The sequence below is a fragment of the Octodon degus genome, unplaced genomic scaffold (genome assembly GCF_000260255.1).
Source record: "Octodon degus isolate 3935 unplaced genomic scaffold, OctDeg1.0 scaffold00036, whole genome shotgun sequence".
NCBI classification, from domain to species: Eukaryota; Metazoa; Chordata; class Mammalia; order Rodentia; family Octodontidae; genus Octodon; species Octodon degus.
The window spans coordinates 5442292-5463040 of record NW_004524612.1 but is presented as its reverse complement, the minus strand read 5'-3'; the positions used below and the strand labels follow the sequence as shown (position 1 = coordinate 5463040).

Genomic DNA, 20749 nt, shown 5'->3' with positions numbered 1-20749 from the left:
TTCTTCTTCTTCTTCTTCTTCTTCTTCTTCTTCTTCTTCTCCTTCTTCTCTTCTTCCTCCTCCTCCTCCTCCTCTTCCTCCTCCTTCTCCTCTTCTTCTTCTTCTTATGTCTCATTATATAGTTCAGGCTGGCCTTGAACTTGCATAGTAGCCCAAGCTGTTCTTGAACTCACAGTGACCTTCCTGTCTCCATAGCATGTATTATTATGGTTTGTGTCTGGATGTTCCCCCAAATCCTCATGCAGTTATGGGGGGGGGTTGTAGGCAGCTAAATCTAGAACTTATGATTGGCTCATTGTCTGGTGCTGGGATTGGGGAGGTCAGTGCCACACTGCCCTAGGGTGGGTGACCTTCATAAAGGAGAAGAGGCTTGATTCTCCTCCTTCATTCTTACTGTTTTTGTTGTCTTCTGCTGCCACGAACTATTGTCCCTCTGCCAAGACACCCCACCTTGAAGCCAGCTGATTATGGACTCAAACATTTACAAACTGTGTGCTAGATAAATCTTTGTTTAACTTTCACATCAGATATTTTGTCCAGCAATGAGAAAAGTAACGAAGACATATTAGAAATAAAACACTCAAAACATTTCAGGAGCAGCTTTTAAAACCAACACGCCAACTGCTCTCCCCTCCCATGGCTTCTTCCTCAAACACCGCCACGGCCAGCCCCTCGCAGGGTGACCCAGAAGACAAAGTATCTGGAGGGAAGAGAACTCATTTACACCCAGTGCACACATTCTCCTCAGCTGCTGCTCTTCCCAATTTTCTGCTTGACTGGATTTATTTTAAAGAGTGTTCACTGGGTTTTTTTTCCTATTGCTAAATGAAAAACAAATAAAAAGCTCACTCACATTGACACATATTAGGATGTTTGTTTTCAGATGCAAATATTTGTTATGATGGTGAGTTGGCAAGAGTGAAACTAGTTTTCTTAATATATTTTAACATCGTTTACTGTACTTTCCATATTGAAAAAGACTACAGGAAAATTCCCCCACTGCTACTGTAAATGGCCCAAGAAATCTGAGCTGCTGGAGGACTGTTCAGTTGCACACTTCTTTACTTATCTGAGTTCTGCTACCATGCCAGGGGCTGCCGAGGCTTGTTCCTGGCCTGCGGTGGTCCATTCTCTTCTCCTGAAAAAGCCCCACCCCTGCATCTCAGAAGCTGCTGGGCCCAGACATCTGTCTACGTGAAGAACCACGCGCACCGAGATCTGAGGAGTGCTGTAGGCTTTCTCCTCCCAGACTATACTGACTAGTTTTCTGTATCCGAGATAATCAACTTACAAAGAGAAAAGGGTTATTTTTGGCTTACTGTCTGGGAGGTTCCACTCAATGATAGATGTGAGACCTATAGCAAGCCATCACGGCAGGACCATGAGGATACAAAGCCATTCATTTGATGCCCAGGAAGTAAGAGAAACAAAGAGGATGGGACAAGGACCCATTATCCCTTTCAAGGGCACTCACCTAAATACCTGTCCGCAGTGTCCAACTCTTGAAGTTTCCACCACTTCTCATAACATGGTGGGCTGGACCTCATGCCTGTAACACATAGGCCTTTGGCAGGCATTCCAGATCCAAAGTCTAACACAGAGGAATTTGTATTTTAAAGGTAAAACTACCCCCACCTGAAAACCAGTGCTTATCCCAAAGAAATGGCTTTGAAAGGGAGAACTTTTAGTTCTCTGGCATCTGGTAGGATGTATCTTTGAGGCTGAAGAGCTCTTCCTGGCGTCTTCCAAGGTGTATCTCATAGAAGGACCATTTTCTCTTCCATTTATGAAGCCATCTTGATTCCAGAGAAAGATAGGTGATGCTGAACTGAAGAAAACAGCCTCGTGCATATTAAGTGGGATGAACATTTCCTGTCATTTCAACAGCTGCACAAACATAGTGAAAAGCATCCTATTTTCAAACTGTTGTACTTTTAAGCTTTCCTTTCAACCCTCTGCCTCTTACTCTTATTTAACATGGTCTCTTAGGACAAATAAGGCAAGGTTTCCTTCTGAAAGACAGGTAACATGTGTGATAAACCCGCATGCTCACAGCCTGTCTACGTCCTACCAAGGCTGTCAAAGCTACTTGAGCTGCCAGACACAGTTGAATGCAACCCACATGCCCACCTCTACCTGTACCTGCCACTCAGCATGACCTTGTCCTTGTGTGGCTCAAAGCTCTATACCAGCTTAATTCTTTAACTGATAAAAAGAGATACACTATATTTCATGGGCAGCACTTTGATTTATGTCCCAAAAGAGCACAGCTTAGCATGGCAGAGAACAGCTTAGAAAGAAGACCAACCCAGACTCAGACCTCTGCCCTTCCTCCTACCAGGACCCATGTTCAGTCAGTTAGCCTCAGAGTCAGCATCAGGGTACCTGACACAGGGCACTAGGGCATCCTGCAGGAACTGCTGAAATGCTGTCTGTGACGCCTGGCACAAGGTGAGTTTGTAGCCATCTGGAGTTCTCTTGCTCTAGCATAGTAGAGGGGAGCAGCTTATGCCAGACAGTTAAAATAGGTTTGTTGGTCTGCAGGACTGAACTGTACACATTAATGCCCATCTTTTGCAGATTTAACATCACCACCAATGTCAGTCAGGTTTTTTTGTTTGTTTGTTTGTTTGTTTGTTTGTTTTTAACTGTAACAAACCTGCATCAAATCAACTTATAATGCAAAAAGTCTTACTTGGGCTAACAGTTTTGAAGGGTCCAGTCTGTTGCTTTTGAGCTTGTGCTGAGGCAGCGCATGGTGGTGGGCAGTGCATGGTGGTGGGCAGCACATGGTAGAGCAAGGCTGTGCCTCATGGCAGCCAAGAAATGAATGAGAGCAGAAAGAACAGGCCTGAAAATCCCTTTCAAGAGCACAGTCCCACCCAGTGGCATACTTCCTTCATCTAGGCCTGTCTCCAAAGGGTTCCACTGCCTCTGAATAGTGCCACAGGCCAGGAACCAAACTTGCAGCACACAAACCCTAGTTAGTTAGTTAGTTAGTTAGTTAGTTAGTTAGTTAGTTGTGGGGATCGAACAAACTTGGGACCTTGTGTTTGCCTAGGTAGGTGCTTATGCCACTGAGCTTTCTCACCAACCTCAACCACAAACCTTTAAGGAACACTTCAGGTCCAAATTGCAGCACCACTTCCTAGAGCCCTTCAAAATGCTCCCTTAAACTGATTTTCAAGAGCCCCCATGATCTGAAAAGAACCCTCCATCCTTAGTTCCCACTCTAAGCCTGACACATTCTGAACACTTTCCATCTCAGCATCACATCATGCCCTAAACTTACCATGAACTTTTTCATTTTCTGCCTTTCTTCCAGTGTCTGCAGAAGGACTGAATGCTGCCCTGCCCCACTCACCCAGAAGGGCACTCCTTCCCTGAGCCCACCCAGTACCACCGTCACAATTAGTGTCTGGCTCCCTGTCCCTCTGGTTGATACTTACTACATTCTGCCTTGCACTGAAGGTAGTATTTTTCTCTCACTCCCATTAGATTACATAGCTTATTACAGCAAGAACTTACCCATCTGTATACCACTTAATGATATTCAAATGTTATTCAATATTGAATACTTATATTAACAATATTCAAATATTAATTGAATGCCTCCTATGTGCCAAACTCAGTGTGTCCTAGAGACATGGCACCTGTACTGTTATTAAGGAAAAAAGAATGAATCCAGCAACTTAAATGATGTGTGCTATCCGATGCAATGTCCCCCCTCTGAACTCCATAGCACTTTTGGCTTCATTATGACTTAAAGATGTGTGTTGTGCCTCCACTTAGACTCATTCATGGAATCAGCACCCCAAATGGGGCTCTGTGCTGCTTTTAGACACTGACTGGTGCATAGTCACCTCTGGGGACCCTAAGACACAGAACTCACATTCCTGGTACACAAGGGTGTTCAACGCAACACAACTCTGACTTTTCTCCAAAACCCTGACATTGTTCAGAGTGGCATTTACTCAGCCATCTGAGTAAAGGCAGGTACTTCTACATTTTACATGCAGCTGTTAGACATTTCCATGCATGCTGCTGGTGAGGGTGAGAACAGAACTGCAACCCAATTGAGGTCGAGGGTGCTTCCCTTTTAATCGCTTTTCTCCAAATAACTCTTCTGCATCTCGAAGACTGCACTTGTAGTCAGTGGTTGGCCTTCCTTAAGCCTTTTTGGGAAGAAGCTAAGAAGCTTAGCAAGAGCCTGGGTGGCAGCTCAGTAGTAGAGCGCATCATTAGCATGAAACCCTGTGTTTGATCCTCAACACCAAAGTATGAAAAGTACTGAAGAACCTCAGGAACATGGATTCCACCTCTATAAGCTCTTTGAACAACACTGCAGGGAATCCATGTCAGACTAGTGAGAATCCCAACTATTATCAGGCCTTATTACAATCTAGATTGCTACTTCTTTTCGCTTAAGAGACCACAACGTGGCTTTCTCAGAACAGTCATTGTGTTTAATGTTGGACCAGGCAACTGGTTCTTGACTTCTAGATCATTCTGCCATTGTAGCAATTAGGAATAGAGCAAAAAACTAGATTCTCAAAATGAGCTGAGGATTACCTATTTACCTTCATAGCATTCCTGCAGAATCACTAGTGGAGGGTAGTGGCACAAGGGTCAATAAGTACTCAGGATATGTTTAGTAATTGTTTTGATTAAAACCTGATAAAACTTCCTTCATTTTTCTTTAAACACCTCTTCACACAAGAGAATATTTTGAAGGAGATTAATGGCAATGTGACATTTACTGTAATTTTGTTTAAATTACATTTAAAAAATAAATTCACCTAAGTTTTTGTCATACCTGATACATGTGATTTTGTCATATGTTGGTAGTGTTTCCATGAATTTCATTGTCTGGTAAATATAAAAATTAACAATATACAGTTCTGGTCTGTTTTAATTGAGCCAAATGTTTTACTCATGGTGAGGCCGGGGAGATGGTTAAAGAGTTGCAACATTATTTGGATGGCTTTTGAGACTATATTGGAGTTACAGGAAAATAAATTGTCATCTCTCCTCTGTCTTTCTTATGTGCACCAGAAGGAATAATATGTTATTGGCATCAAATTGAATGTTACTGGCAGAAGGGGCTAGACAGGGGAGTGGCAGAGTGGCTGGCAAAGAGCTTATAGAGGTGGAGGAGTCTGGACAGGATGCAGAAGGCAGGACATTTGGTTAGCGAGGGAGGGGGAAGGAGGGGCCTGATCAGGCTTCTGTGGTGGGTCTGAGGACAGCTTTGCCTGAGGCAGAAGCACTCAGGAGAGGGGAAATGTGGGAGAATGGCTGAGAATAGTACAGAAGGCTCGAGGAAGCTGCCGGCTGAGAAGTTGACCCTATCCTGGAGACACTGGTGACTGCTGGGAAGATAATGGCTGAGCCAGGTCTTGCAGACTGATGTACAGAGTTATAGAATCGGTGGATCTGCAAGGGTAAGCAGTGAGGGCTCCAGCTGCTGGGGGAAGGAGGACAGGCCTGGCTCGGAGAGGCTCCAAGATGGAGCAGCAGACTCTGGCTTAGAATTGGGACACCGGGGGCTCGAATGTTGTCTTTGCTTCTTGTGAGTGACCTTGGGCAAAGTGCTTCTTTATTGTGGTCTCCATTTCTTCATCCTGGCACTTGGCTGGGGGCAGTGCAGATAAAATTGCAGCCATTGCTGAGGTGGCCAGAGAGGGCCCATCATCTCCTTTTACTATACATGAGCTGAGCTCCTCAAAGCCATTCCTGCTCCTCTAACCCAAGTTCTCTAAAGGCAGCTTCTAGAAAATTCACAACAATGTGGACATGACCTCAGGGAGGGAAAACCTGGAGCCATCAGAGGAGAGGACAAAACCCTGCCTCTCCATCCTCACTGAAATCTCGACCTCTTCAGTGCCCCACAACCCTTTTTATAAAGAGGGGCTGCCTCTGCCTGGCTGTGTGGTCACTGTCCCTAACTATCTGTACTTCCTTAGTGTGAAAGCCTTCAGAAACCACCAAGAGGAGGAACTGGCCGTCTGCTCATGACACAGAGCAGAGCGCTTAAGCTCCCCGCAACCCAGGGCTCTTGCCTGCCACAGCTCCTTTTCCATGCTCTTCAAAAGCTGTCTGCCTGTGTGATCAGATGCCAGGGTGGGCACGTATCAACTGAAAATACAAAGAACCACTCAGAATGTGCCAGCGTTCTGTGTGCGTGGGGCGGGGGTTGGGGGAAGTAGAGGAAATAGACACAGGATGGAAATGCAAGACTCTCAGATTAGAATGTTTCCCAAGCTTTTCCCCATCTGGTTCTTCCCTAAATAACCATCACAAGTAGACTATCTGATAGGAGCCATCTACTATCACAAGAGCTGGGCTTGCTTTCAGGGGACAGGTAAAAAAAAAAAAAAAAAAATGGTCACAGGGATATCAGCTCAGAAAGAGCGTTGAGGACCTGAGGAGATGATGTGTAGGAAGGACCAGGGTGGCTCCTGAGTGTGCTCAGTGTGAAGCAGTGTGGTCTTTTTGAAAGAACTGACATCAGAGGCTGAAAGGCCTGAGGCTGCATCCACTTAATCTCTGTGTCATTTGGAGCCAACAGTTTATCTTCTGCAGACTTCAGCATCTGTGTCTTTGAAACACAGACTCTGATATTTGCCATGTTCCCAGGACTAGAAGAAATGTATGTAAAATGTTGAAATCCTCATCCCCAAATTGATGAATGAGGTTAGGTGGCGAGGCCTGGAGGAAGTTAGATTATGGGGACTCACTGGCATGGATTAGGCCTTTCACCATGGGAGATGTCTTGCCACCTCCACCATATAAGGCTGGAGCAAGAAGTCAGCTGTAATCTGCCGGCGCCTTGGTCTCGGGCTCCTTAGCCTCCAGAGGTGTGAGAAATCATTTTGTAGTCATTTAGTCTATTTTGTTATGCTATTTCTGCCCAAATGGACTAAGACAGTAGTTACTGTCATCGTCACCATCATGTTGTAGCGAAGTCCTCACCTCTCTGAAAATTCTTCTAGCAGTCAGACAATCTCTGCCTCGGTGCAGAAGGTGTGTCACTGACCAGGAGAGAGAATACGCTGGCCCATCTGAAGCCTGTCTGGTTGGGCCTGAGTGGGACTGTCCAGTGCTCATCTTTGGCAGTGTTGACTCTGCCAGGCCAAGGACAAAGGTGCCATATGGGTATGTGCCAACTCCCCATAATGGGTGTATTTCTTGCATATTGCAAACCTGCACTAATGAAAAGTACAAATAAAGAAATGCAATTTTGTGATGGGCATGTTAGTATATACCTCAATTCGCAAACCTTTAGGAGGCTGAGGCAGGAGGATGGTGAGTTCAAGGCCAGTCTGGGCAATTTATTGATTTAGCAATAACTTATCTCAAAATAAAAATTTTTTAAATGAGCTGGCGATGTAACATAGCATGAAAGCTCTAGGCTCAAACTCTAACACCAAGAAAAAACATAAAAAGAATATAGCCACTTTCTAAACACCATCCTTACCACAGGAGAGGCTGTTATTATTACTTCCACTGCATCCTCTCCGACTTCAAGTGCCCAACCCATCACAACCAAACTGGGCCTGGCAACTTCAGAGGGCACTTGGCGGGACTTCCAACAGCCAGAGAATGGGCGAGAATGGAAGCTGGTATGCGTCTCTAACCCAGTGGAACACTGCCAAAATTCTTGGGATTTCCTGGGACTTAGGGCTCTAAGACTTGTTCTCTAGAACCACCACACACTGGGGAGAGTTCATGTTCCTCAGTATGAGCAACATGTCCTGAGAAGATACCATGTTCAGACTACTTTGAATTAAGTAAACTCTTAGAAATATTAGAGAAACAACTGAGAGAAAAGAGTCCCAGATGAGCAGTGGCTGGGGCAGGGGGTCTTCCTGGGTACCCGAGTCAGGGATAGGAGGACAGATGGGATGGACACACCAATGGAGAGGAGGTGGTCACTTAAAGCAAGTCACTCCATCTCTCTCCTTCTTCCTGCATTTCCAAAAGGAAGAGTGTGTTGCCGGCTTCCCAAGGCTGTCACAGGGAGAGAGAGAGAGAGAGAGAGAGAGAGAGAGAGAGAGAGAGAAGAGAACGCTCTGACACAGGGCCAGAGTGCCCATGCGTCTCCACTCTAGATTCTAGAATGTTCCTCATCTGTCTGGAAGTCAGGAGACGAAATCATGGGCCGAGTTAGACTGTAGTTTATATTGTCTGTTGTTTGTATTCACTTTTTATGAATAGTGAAGTTGTGAGGAGAAAATCAGGAGGCCAACTTAGAAATCTCTGAGAGAGAAAGCTTGAGTCTTTAGAGAAATCAGACAGTGGTTTAGTTAGGAATGATTAATAATAGAGTGGCTCTGCAATGTGAGCACAGCTTAGATTTATTTTCACAAAGTGCCACTACACAGATATGCCACTTGATCTGCCAAACAATTCTGTAAGGAAGAAGAGAAGAAATTTACTTAGCCTATTTACAGGTGAGGCACTGAGTTTCAGAGACCTGCTGTGAGTCACAATTAGTAAGATGTTTGCTCCAGAATCCAAGTCCAAGTCTTCCGACCCCACATCCGTTATGACACTCCCACATTCCGGTGAACTCCTCAGCTTTGGATGCTTACCCTTCAGACATGAAGCATAAACACACGCATGTGATTACCCACTACAGAGAAAAGAGCGCTGCATATGCAGCACCCTACACCCCTTGCCAGACATGCATTAACAGAGCCAGAGGACTGTCGCTATCCCTAGCACTGTATGTACATAACGTTATATATACTATATATGATTGAAAACTGCAATGAATGTGTAAGTTTTTTTAAAAAAATCATTACAGTAGAAGACTCATTATCATTAATCCCCCTCCAAGTGCTCCAGCCTCCTTATCACTCTCAGAAGCAGCTCGGGAAGCCCTCTTTCAGGAATAGCATTGACTGTACTACTGTGGCTGCCCTGATGTCCTGAATCAGTCCCAAGTGCTTACTTTCCATGGTCATTTTGATGGGCGGAAGCCAGAAGTCACACAATGCCAGGGCCAGCTAACACAGAGGAGGAGGACACAGTGCAGCATTCCCAAGCGTGCCTCTCCGGGACAGCGCACTCAGCAGCAACATTCACCATAGACTACCTCAAAAGAAGATTCCCAGAGCTTCTTCAGAAAGCGGCAAGAACAGTGGGATAGATATGCTCCAAGCAAGGTGGAGTGTTTTGAGGGGGATTAATAGCAAGGTCTCTGTTACTATAATAATTTAAGATTTAAATGTCCTCCATGTGTTATGGTCACATCTCATGTGCATTTGCTATTCCATTGAGTAAACAAATGTCCCCAAGGCCTCAATAGTATGTGAATACCAGTTCTAAGAATAGCTTATTGAGAACCTGTTAAGTCCCAACTACAGTACTATGCCTTTTACATATATCGCCACTTAAACCTCAGGGCTACCCTGTGAAATAGATATTATTATCTAATCTTAGGGAAAACTAATTATCAGAGAGGTTCAGTCACTTGGTCCTGGTCACACAGCCACGCAGGGTTAGCAGAGCTCAGAGGAATATCTGGCACCAAATTGCTGGCTTTTAGTCATTGAGCCCTTCACATTGCAGCAGTAGCCTATGTTCTCGGGCACCTTCCCCTATTTCCCTAAGAACTCTAACCTCTTTATTTTTATTTTTTTTATATATTTATTTATTTTTATTTATTACATTTATTTATTGTGTGTGTGTTTGGCCAGCTCAGCCCACCAGGGGGCGGGGCTGGCTGGCATGTGGTGCTGGGGATCGAACCGCGGTCCCTGTGCTTTGCCAAGCTTGTTTCAAGTAGGTGCTTTAGACCACTGAGCCATCTCTCCAGCCCTCTAACCTCTTTAGTGTCTCCCACCTCACACATAGCCTATAAGTTAGCACTCCTGTCTGCGTTCACTGTCACCCACCTCTCTCTCTTACACTTCCCCTATTCCAGCCCACACAACCTGAAAATGAAATCTTTGGCTATAAGCAACCCTACAATAAGCTCGCAAATAGGAAGAAAGAAAAGAAAGAGGTGCTGGATATGCCACTACCACCACTTTGGTGTCTTTGGTACCTTCTTTTAGTTGCAAGTTGGACAACTGAACTTCAATCAGAAAAAAACAAAGGTGTTGAAGAGAAACTCCCCTGAGATAGCTTTTTAGCTCCCTTGCCTACCTGGGCTAGTTGTCCTCAAAAGATAAAGACACAGATTCAAAAGTTTCATACAGACTCAAAGAATGTTTTTAGGCAGACCATCCTACAGGGCCCCATTCTTAAAATAAATAGCAACCAATAGACTGGGCCTATAGAACAAGCCACTGTCCTTCAATGTGTGAGTGGGCCACAAGCTTGTATCCTGCACACCAAGACCAAACTTTCCACAGATTCCCAAATTCACTAGAACTTTAGCCCATGAAACACAAAAACATCCCCAACACTCAACTAGTGTATGCCTTTCACAAGTGGGCCTGCACTGCTTCTTTGAATGTGTACTTTTAAAATTCTGCCTTTATGCAGCTTTAAAAAAAAAATCAGGCTGCTACCTCACTTCCCTGAGCTCCTTGCCAAGAAATGCACCGCCAGAGTCAGAGGACTGTCGCTGTCCCTGGTATATGCCACCTAAAGCACCTGATAGAATGTTTGCTAGAGGTTGAAACCAAATGATTCCTTCTCTACCAAATCCCTGTTCTTTCTGAAAACACAGCCTTTCTCATTTTTTGGCAGTTCATTTGTCAATAGACTAGTATTTGTTGAGCAATTGCAATGTAAAAGCAAATTTTTTATAGGATATTGTGAGGCTTGCATTAAAAAATATGAACCTTACATTAAAAAGACGTGGTATCACTTACAGGGTGATGAAAATGAGTGTCATCTACCAACATGTAATTAAGCTTAGAGATAATTTTGTTTGCCATGTTTTCCCCTGTGTTTGTTGTGGCTGTCATAGTGGCTTCCCTTAGCCTGTGAGGGCCAGGGTGAAATCTTGAATGAAAATACTATGCAAAAACATTTTAAAAAGGAAAACTCACTTCGGAGCTCAGCCAAGACTCTGCCTGGCCAGCAGAGGCAGCCAGGGCTACCTTTGATGGCTCCAGTTGCCGCACAGGGTGTAGAATGGCGGGGGAGCCAGGGAGGGAGAAGTAGCTGGGGCTCCACATGAGGAGCCCCCACGGGAAGGAATGTTCTGGGCTGCGGGCTCCCAGTGGCTTAGAGGACAATGTTCTTTTTCTCTTCTGGTCAAGGTATTTCAGAGTGGAAAAGACAAGAGCTTCCTCATCCTTGTCTTCCATCCTTCTCCAGAATAAGGTCAGCACTAGGTCCTTTATCCACCCTGCGATATTCTGAACCCGTGGAAGTGCTCTGCGCTGAATTACTCACCTGTATGTGCAGGTGAGTTCCCCGTAGCGTCCTTCTCCTACACTTTTATTCTACTATAATTTTGAATTACCTGCTATTCCATGCTAGAAAGAAATGGACCCATTTTTAAAAGCAAAGGAATGCTTTTGTACTCATAAGTAATAAAAGGTATATTATTTTTAAAAGCCCTTCAACCTAATGCATTACCTGTACCTATTTTTATTTTTGTCCTTTTCTCTTTTTGCTTTTTTCCCTTTATTACTTCTTTTTTTGCTGATGTCAAGGGTCTTAAAAAGGTCTTTTGTGTTGTAACAAGCTACTACAGACTGGGTCAATATGTAAAGAACAGAAACTTATCTCTCATAGTTCTGGAGAATGAAGGCAAAGACTCAGCACCAGCACTGGGGAGGGTCTTGCCGCATGCACACACATGGAAGGCAGGACAAGCCCCAAAATGTGACATGAAGCCTCCTGCTGAGTCCTAATCCCATTTCCAAGGAGAAGAGATCTCCCCCCCACTGTCCAAAATTGGCAACACCTGAATTTTGATGGGGACACGTTTGGGTCATAGGCCCAAGTGAGGCATTTTAACATAGGACTGTGACACTTTTCATGGATGACTCCTGAATCCCCACAGTCTTCAGAATGGAGTTCCATAAAAACATTAAGATGGTTTAAGACAGACTTTTTAGCAGAGAGGTCTTCAAATAGAGAAAATATTGCCGAGTAGATTAAAGTTCACTCCAAAGTATACTGGAGGCGTCATTTCTAAGGAACAGTGTCTCATGGGTCAGACACCAAGTCATTGATAGAGTTAATACAAAGATTAGGGATAAACAGTGAAAGTATTTTCATTTCAATGGGAAGGAAAGGTGCAGTTAAGGCAAAGTAACTCTATGTGGACCCCCACAGGGGAGAACCCCAAGTCTTCACTGCCCCCTCCCACCTCTCTTGCAGGTGTTCCTCCGGTCTGTGTGAATTGAGGAAGGCACAGCTCCAAGTCACCAGCAACCCCTGCACCCCTCCCTAGAGACTCCTGGGGTGAGGAAGGTGTGCCCTCCCCTCTCCCCCTCAGGCTGGCTGGGCGACCATGGGGCTGAGTCACGTCTGCCCGCAGCCGCCGCTCTTTGCATCCCTGGGCACTGAGGTCTGAAACTCGACCCCGCCAAGGACCAGCCCTACCCCCTTGGAGGAAATGGCTGAGCAGCCTAGGCAACAGCAGCTGCAAACTTCCTTCCTCTTCATCCAGCTGCGGGCCCCCCCTGCCGGAGCTCTCCCCACCCAGTCTCCAGCCACTGCAGCCTCTGAGGCAGCCCCAGGGGGCCTGGAGGAGGGACCCAGCTTCCCAAGTCCAAGGACAGGCTTCTTGGCAGGCTGGGGCCCCGGGAGCACGCAGGGCTTTGCTGCTCCCTCCTCAAGCCTGCTGCAAGAAGAAGGCCCCCGGGCAGAGCAGCCAGCGGCTCTCCGCTCTTCACCGAAGGAGAAGGGAAAGGGAAAATCCCGGCACCGGAATGTAACAGGAGGTGGTGATCCTGGACCCCCACACCCGGGGCGTTGCCTGGCCCCTGCCTCAAGGAAGCTCCGACTGTCCTATGGGCTCCCTAACCCGGCTCCTGTCATGAGCCATGGAAGCAGGGCTCCCTCCACGGGCTGCAGGTGCTGGCCTGTCCCCTCTGGCCCCCAGGACCTGTGGAGCACGGACCCCTTGTCTAGGAATGACATGCGATGCCCAGGTCCACAGGCTGCCCTGGCCCCTGCTGCTGACAGGAGCCCAAGAGATGAAGGAGACCCAGGTACCACAGTGCGGGCTACAAGAGCACAGCTCTACAGATACTGCCCGGCCATTCAGATCAGCAGGAACTACCCAGCCCCTCCAGCGGCTCTGCCACTCCAGGTAAGAGGTCCTGTGTGCCCAGAGTCCGCAGGGAGAATGCAGGTGGGACAGAGGCCACCGTGTCCCCAGCTCTGACCCTAGGGCTCCCTTCTGCTGCCATGGCAGGGGTACCTGCCACGCAGGCATCCACAGCCTGGCTTAGCTCTGTTCTCTATGCTCTGTCTTCTTTCCAACTACTTGCAACATTTTATTGGCGATGAATAACTAGTTCCCAAAATTGTTGCCAAGGACAGAGAGGAAATGTAGAGTAAAGAAGGGTAGGCTGTATGGGGGAAGACAGAGAGAAAGGCAAAGAGGTAGCTGGATGTTTGGGATCCCTGTGACGTGCCGGCCATACGCAGTGTCTTCTCATGTCCCTTTAATTCTCATCACCACTCAGAACTTCCAAGCTCAGATGAGGAGATCTGTATGTGATTAGGCAAAACTCTGCACCCTCCCTCCAAAAAGATAAAGGCTAAAGCAAAACCTGCTTTCCAGGGTAGCCTCTGGGACAAGAAGAGAGGCTTTAGTAAGTTGCAGGTTTCCAGAAGTAGAGCTCAGCCTTGGAATACTGGACCTCTGCTCTTGACCGCTTGATTGCCTGAGGTCCACATCCACCTCCTATTTCTGCCCATCACCAAGTGGAAATGCGTTTCCAGCATGACAACCAGGTCCCATCAGAAAGGGAAAGTAGCCCTGTGTGGTCCCCAGGTCCTCTTCCGCCTCAGAGTCTCTGCTTCTAACCACAGTCATGCATGGTCCATGCCAGCAACTTGTTCTCTGTATTTCTGACCCATCCTCACCATCTAGGTCATATGTGTTATTCTTAAATCGGATGTATGAAATTTAAAATTCTGGTCACATGGTCCATTTCCTGGCAGTGTGGACATCTTGCGTGCTTTGTAGGGGGGTAAGTGAGGAAGGGAAGAGGCAAGGGTGCTACATGCTGAGTAGGAGAGATGAGCCAGCAGGAGGTGTGTGTGGCAGGTTGGCATGGGGGCAGTGGGTTGTCAGGGAAGCCACAGGACAACTAGATGAAACTCACACCAATAAAGGGCCCTCCCGGGCTTGGAGGTGGCTGCTGCTTTGGCCAGATCTTGAGCGTGGCTCCTATGTGCCGTGGGACACCCTCCTTCTTTCCTCTTCTTTTTAGCCGAGGGCCTGCATAACCATAGTTAAGAGTTGGGGAGAAAAAGCCTGTCTGACTTTCCTCCAGAGGGCAGCTCTTCATAGAAGAGACCTAGCAGACTTCCTTGAGAAATAGTTTACATTCCATCTTAGTTCTATCTCTCATTTCCTACAGGGATTTAAGAGAAATGACATCCTCATGCGTCAGAGCCCCGTCTCGGATTGGGGTCACACAGTAGCTGTTTTCTGATGCTGTTCTGAGGGCTTGAAAACTCAGTCTTCCCGGACTTCCTCCCACCCCACCACTTCTGTTGGGATGGAAGCCAAAACCTCAGAGCTGCTGCCATTCCACTGGGGAAAGGTGCTTTGAGAATTGGCACAGGACAGTGGGCCTCAGCCTTGCCAGCCTTGTTTCACCTCTTGTGTAAATGCACACCCAGACATTTCTTCCAGAATCCCCAAGTCCAAACCCTTGCCTTGAATGAGCTCCTAAAAGTCTCAGCTTTCCCATACTAGAAACCCTGCTCCTGCCACCTGCTTCACAGTTGCTATGGAGATTTGTGTGTCAAAGTGCTGGGCTAGTGATAAGGACTCTCAGTAGTTCTATCTTGAGGGAGAGAAGTGAAAAACAAGATCAGTAGGAGGCCAGGTAGAACCAAGAAGCCATGATGTCAGAAACGCAAGTATAGAGTGACTTCAGGGCCTGGGGAGGAGGTAGAACTACTTATCCTTGACCTTGCTGGTCACATCGGATTCCTTCTTCAATGGGCAAAGACAGCATTTTAAGAAATTAACTCCTTCTGGTGCACAAGTATTTTCAATGCTTTAAGGCTATTGCTAATCAGATGACCCTTGCACATGTTGGGTATTAGAAAAAGAAGAAGAGTTAACATAGGTTTTTTTCATTTGTCCATCCCTGAGTAGATTAAAATGGGAAGAAATGCACAATACTTCTATATTTTAAAATTTTCATGTATCTAAAGGCTGATTGAAACTTTTTCTTTTTTTTTATGTATTTAGTACAGGGTCTATAGGGTCTCACTACAGATCAGGCTTGTAGTGATTCTCCTCTTTTCAGCCTCCGAAGCACTGGGATTACAGATGTGTGCCACCATGTCTCAGGTGTGCTCAGTCTCAATGGCCATCTCAGTGTGCCCTGGGAGTGGGGCCAGCTCGGCACACCAGGGATCTAAGCCAGGTCCCTGCTCCTGCCTAAATAGGCACTTTAGTCTGCTGAGCTATCTGGCTGGCCTGAAACATTTTCTTTTTCTTTTTCTTTTCTTTTTTTTTTTTTCCAGAACTGGGGATTGAACTCAGGCCCTTGCACTTGCCAGGGAAGCACTTATTCCACTGAGCCATCTCCCTGGCCCCTGAAACATTTTCTTATCAGGTATGAATACTGAGACTTTAGTTACTCTCAGTAGGACCTTGAAAACAATGTGGTCAATTCTATTTCTTAGAGTGAAGTGATGGACACATGTAAGCAAATTCTATTCCATGTATTTATCATAGGGTTGAGGTCGTTATCTGAACTTTCCCAATAGAAGAATCTGCGTGTTACAAGTAAGATTTCTTCTTTGCTGTGCTTCAATTGGTGAACTTATTCTCTCAATGTTAAAACCTCATTGGCTCCAGAATAAGAATTATTGACTTCTGCCCATCCATGTATCATAGTAAGCAAGTGCAACAAATACCTTAATTTCTAATTTGTATGGCTGGGAATTCATAGAAATAATGGCAGTACTCCATGGCCTAGAAGTTCTCTCTCTTTCTTTCTTTCTTTCTTTCTTTCTTTCTTTCTTTCTTTCTTTCTTTCTTTCTTTCCCTCCTTCTTTTGTTGTTTTAATGTATTTGGTTATAGGGTCTCACTACACAGCTTGTACACATAGTAGATCCTCCTGTTTTCAGCCTCCCCAGTGCTGGGATTACAGGCATGCATCTTGGTGACCCACTTAGTGTGTCCAGGGGGGCGGGGCTCGCACAGCATGTGATGCTGGGAATCAAACCCAGTTCCTGTGCTTTCCTAAGCAGGTGCTTAGTTGCTGAGCTATTTCGCTGGCCCTAGAAGGTTTCTTTTGCATTCTTTCCTCTTATGAAAAACCTCAAAAATGGTGGGGATATACCTTGTTATCCCCCTCTCCACCCCATTTCACCATAAGGAGACAGATATATGCTTAGAGATGTCAGCAACTCTTGGGAACTCAAGACTACTGTTATGGTTTGTGACTAGATGTCCCTCCAAAGCCTTATGTGATCATAAGTGAGGCTTCTCAGAGGTGGGTGGGTCTACAATGTGTGACACTGGGATTGATTTGTGGTGTAATGCTAGGATTAAGGGCACCAGGATTACAGGTGTGAGTGCTACTCATCCTGAGTAGTGTGGATAAGATATAAAAGATAGGGGAGTTGTGGTCATCCCTTGGTGCATTGCCACCTTCTGCCTACCATGAACTCTTTCTCATCTGTGATGCCTGTCTTCCTGCCTTGGAACCAGCCAACTATGGACTAAAACCTCTGTCAAGTATGAGCCAAATGAACCTTTCTTTCTTTAATGTTGGGTGTCAGATATTTTGTCTCAGCCATGAGAAAAGGTAACTAAAACAACTACAAAGCAGCACCTCAGGGCTGGTACCCAAATGTTCACCTGGAGCCTGGCCCTTCCAGCTTTCTCTCCCTGCCTTTCTAGCTGGTGACATTTTCCAGAAAGATAGGTACATTTTCTGGGACCTGGTGGTTGATGTTGATCTCATTTGTCTAGGGATGAGGGTGGGGGAAAGACCTTTGAGAAGAGCAGTTCCAGTGACCTGGTCTTGTATAAACAACCATAACCATCTTTCCTGAAGCCATGAAGGCCTGGGTTTAGAGGACATGGAGTTCCAGCTGAGGGTGGTTCAGACTAAAGATTCTCATTTCCTTTGGTTCCCTGGCAGTGTGAATCAGAAATGTCTCATGGTCTGGGACCACAGCCTGTCCTAACCACTCTTGGACTTAATGTTCTACTGCTCCTTAGTGGAAACCCAAGGAACTGTCAATATTTGACTTGAAGGCTAAAGATACCAAAGCAAAGATAACAGGCATGAGTCAAGAGAGGAGAGCAAACAAACAAAAAAAATGAAAAAAAAAAAACCCTCTACTTATTGGTAAGTCTCCACATATTAAAAAAATAAATTTGGATTATCATATTATATATTCCATGTCTTAAAGTAGTAGTGACTTCTTTTCTGAGATAGTCTCATCGTATAACCCAGGCTGGCCTTGAACTTCCAAGCCTTCAACCTCAGACTTCTGAGTGTAGAATAGCAATGAGTTTTGATAAAAAATTTGCATTAGAAAATGAATAGTGAATGTATTTTTAAAATTTCCCCAAAAATGTCCCTTTCACCTATAGCTTTAAATTTCTTCCAGATTCTACCTTTCTGTTTTGGTCTTCTTTTCCTCATTCTCAATCACAGTAGTTTCTCAAAATAAATCCCTTTTTTGAATCTCTTCATCCACTTCCAAGGAGTACTCATAATTTAGAAAACAGGGAGAATGAGCCAGACACACAGGAAATCTGTGGGGTTTGTCTGGAGAGAGAGCTGGGTATATTATTCATTAATCTAATGAATTAAAATGTAGTGTAGGTCTATTTTCTAGGCAGGTCCTATTCAGCAGACTAGAAAAAAAAAAGTAGTGTTATTCCTTAAAATGAAACCAACATCTGAACTATGAATCTGTAAAGTGCATTGCATCTTTTGGTACAAAGTTTTTATTTAGAGTAAAGGTTGTTGGTGCTGGTGTTCAAGAGGCAGAAAAGGAGCTTGCATTTATAGACTAGCTACAAGGCCTCTGCTGACTTCTTGAACAAAGCTTGTTTATGTTGTGTGCTCTTAGAGGTCCTTTCAGGTTTGAGATTCACCCTGTCTGTAAACAACCCGCCACATCAAATGACGTCAGTGGAGGAAATGTGCATAGAGAGCAGGCATGTGAGCCTGCCTTTCTTGGGGAGCACTGAGATTTCAAGGGCGCTAGGACTTAGGGATATGGAAGAGGCAGGGCCTTTGAACTGTAGGCTGATATCCTCCACAAGCTGTCTGCTCTCTGATTGATAAATCCTTTTCTCTTTCTCCCTTTCCCTTCCTTCCTTTCTTCCTTCCCTGCCTCCTTCTTATCTTTGTTGTTTCATTTTTGAGTAGTACTAGAAATTGAACCCAGTGAGCACTGAACTCTATCCCCAAACCTTTTTGTTTATGATATTTTGAGATAAGATTTTGCCAAGTTGCCAAGATTGGGCTCAAACTTGTGATCCTCCCGCCTCAGCCTCCTGAGTAACTGGAATCTCAGGTGCACACTACCATGCAGGGCTGCTATTTCTTTTTCTGACCAGACTCTTGTCTAAATAAAATTCTTTCCTTTAAGTTGAACACTGGTCTTTGGTCTACCGAAACCTTAGAAATGTAGCAAAACTTCATTATCCAAGCCCTTTTTACTTTTCTGCCCTTTGATATATTTAGGAACAATTCTGCTCAAAAACAATAATATAGATAATTATTCCTTAATTTTAATCTTTGAAGGTAATTCCGAATCTTTTGAAAAAAATAGAACAAAGAGAAAGCACGCACCGATACTCTTACAGAAATTCTAACAGTGATGTAGACAAATGTGCAGTGAAGCATCCCTTTGAAAAGATCCTGGTATTTAGAAGACAGGACTGATTGGACTGCAAAGGCTTATCTTCAGTCCATTTCACGCTGCATTGGTTTTGATGTAGATGTCTTGATTTATTACTTGAATAAGTAAAGCTAGAGATGGTAGAATGAGTTTCAATTCTTCCTCGTTATGTTCTTTGTCTTGGAGTTGCCATGGCAACATTCTCTCACTCCTCCTCTCTCCTTACCCTTCCCTTTGACACTCCTGCCCCAGAGTCCTGTGGGCCCTGGAGAGTAAACTCCAGGCACTGTATTCACTTTAGTCCTTCAGCCTTCCTATAGGAAGTAGGGAGCAGAGTGTGTGCGCACCTTCATAGCTGTGTGTTCTCAGGATGTGGAAAGGCTACTGGATTGGAAGCCAGGACCTACAGGTCTTGTCCCTCTCTCTGACCCAGGATAGCTGAGGAAGAGCAATGCTCTGTATTCTGGGTCTTAGGTGCTTATCTGCCACATGGAAAGATTAGGCTGTCTGGTTTCTTTACTTCTATTCCATTGCTTGTCCTTCCAAACAATTCAGGCCTGTACTTAGGAAAAGGAAACCTAGCCATAGCTTTAGATGGCAAATTTCCAAAAGTTCATCATGTAAGAAGTGTCATTGTGCTGGATAATTGCTTTCTTAGTAGAATTAGATGTGTCTCTCATATCCGGAAGAGAAACTGAAGCTATATAAATTTTAAAATCATTTTATATCCATAGATTCTCAATTTTTTATTTATTTATTTATTTATTTATTTATTTATTTATTTATTTATTTATTTTGGCAGAACCAGGGATTGAACTCAGGCCCTTGTGCTTGCCAGAAAAGTGCTTATTCTACTGAGCCATCTCCCCGGCCCCAGATTCTCAATTTTATAACCATTTCTTTTCGTTTTAAAGATAGAAAAGCAACAAAAACAGAGAAACACAATTTCCAAACAAGATAGTAGGAAAGTAACAATGGCTCATATACTGCATATTATTATCTTCAAAGTTGTTGCTCAGATTGCAGTTTTCTAATCTTGAGTTTAAATTAATTTGGGCTGAGAGATTTGGAGTCAAAGATTAAAACTGAATTTTTATTTCTCTTTTTTTTATTAGTACATGTCTGCGATAGTCAGTACATTTCCCATAGAAAGCTGACACATATTGCATTTTAGTCCTTTCTACACCCTTTTCCTCTCACCTTCCTCCCTCCTCCCTAAAGCTGGATTTTGTAAACTGTATATATAAGGGCAGGTCTCACCTATCCCAGGGACAGAGATGCAGATGACCTTAGGACCAAGATGGAGCAGGGACTCTGGTGGGTCAAATCTTTTTCCATCTCTCCTTGTTGCACTCTCCCTTCCTCCACCATGCTCTCCAAATCTCTTTCTTTTTCTGCCGTGTTGCTCCACTGCCTACTGCATGTGGCAGAGCACACAGCACAACTTCTAGGCTTACATCTCTTCTCTTTAGAAGACAGGCTGCGCGAGGGCTGGAATCCTTGGGCCTAATTCCTAAGGGAAGAGTCTCTGAAGTCCCATGTGCAGCAGAGGCAAGGTTTACATTGCTGTATCAGATGGGTGAGGGCCAAAGGTGGTTATGCCAGGTGGGTTTGAGAATAGGACAATGCGTAGACATTGATGGAGACCAGAGGGGCAGGCAAGGACAAGCAGCCCCCTAAGTGCCTAAAACCCTTGCACAGACGTGGCATTAAGAGTGATTGCATTGCATAAATGTCCTACCGCAGCCCTCTCCACTT

At 45.0% G+C, this 20749-nt stretch overlaps 1 protein-coding gene across 1 annotated transcript in view; it reads left to right on the top strand.

The window, feature by feature from the left end:
* Positions 1 to 20749, top strand: part of Psd3 (pleckstrin and Sec7 domain containing 3) — a 563673-nt gene that overhangs the window by 24851 nt on the left and 518073 nt on the right. The window contains exons 2-4 of the mRNA XM_023714618.1: positions 3326 to 3471; positions 11284 to 11373; positions 12298 to 13234. Of these exons, the coding sequence (XP_023570386.1) occupies positions 12536 to 13234 (699 nt within the window). The 5' untranslated portion in view covers positions 3326 to 3471; positions 11284 to 11373; positions 12298 to 12535. The remainder of the gene's footprint in view (positions 1 to 3325; positions 3472 to 11283; positions 11374 to 12297; positions 13235 to 20749) is intronic.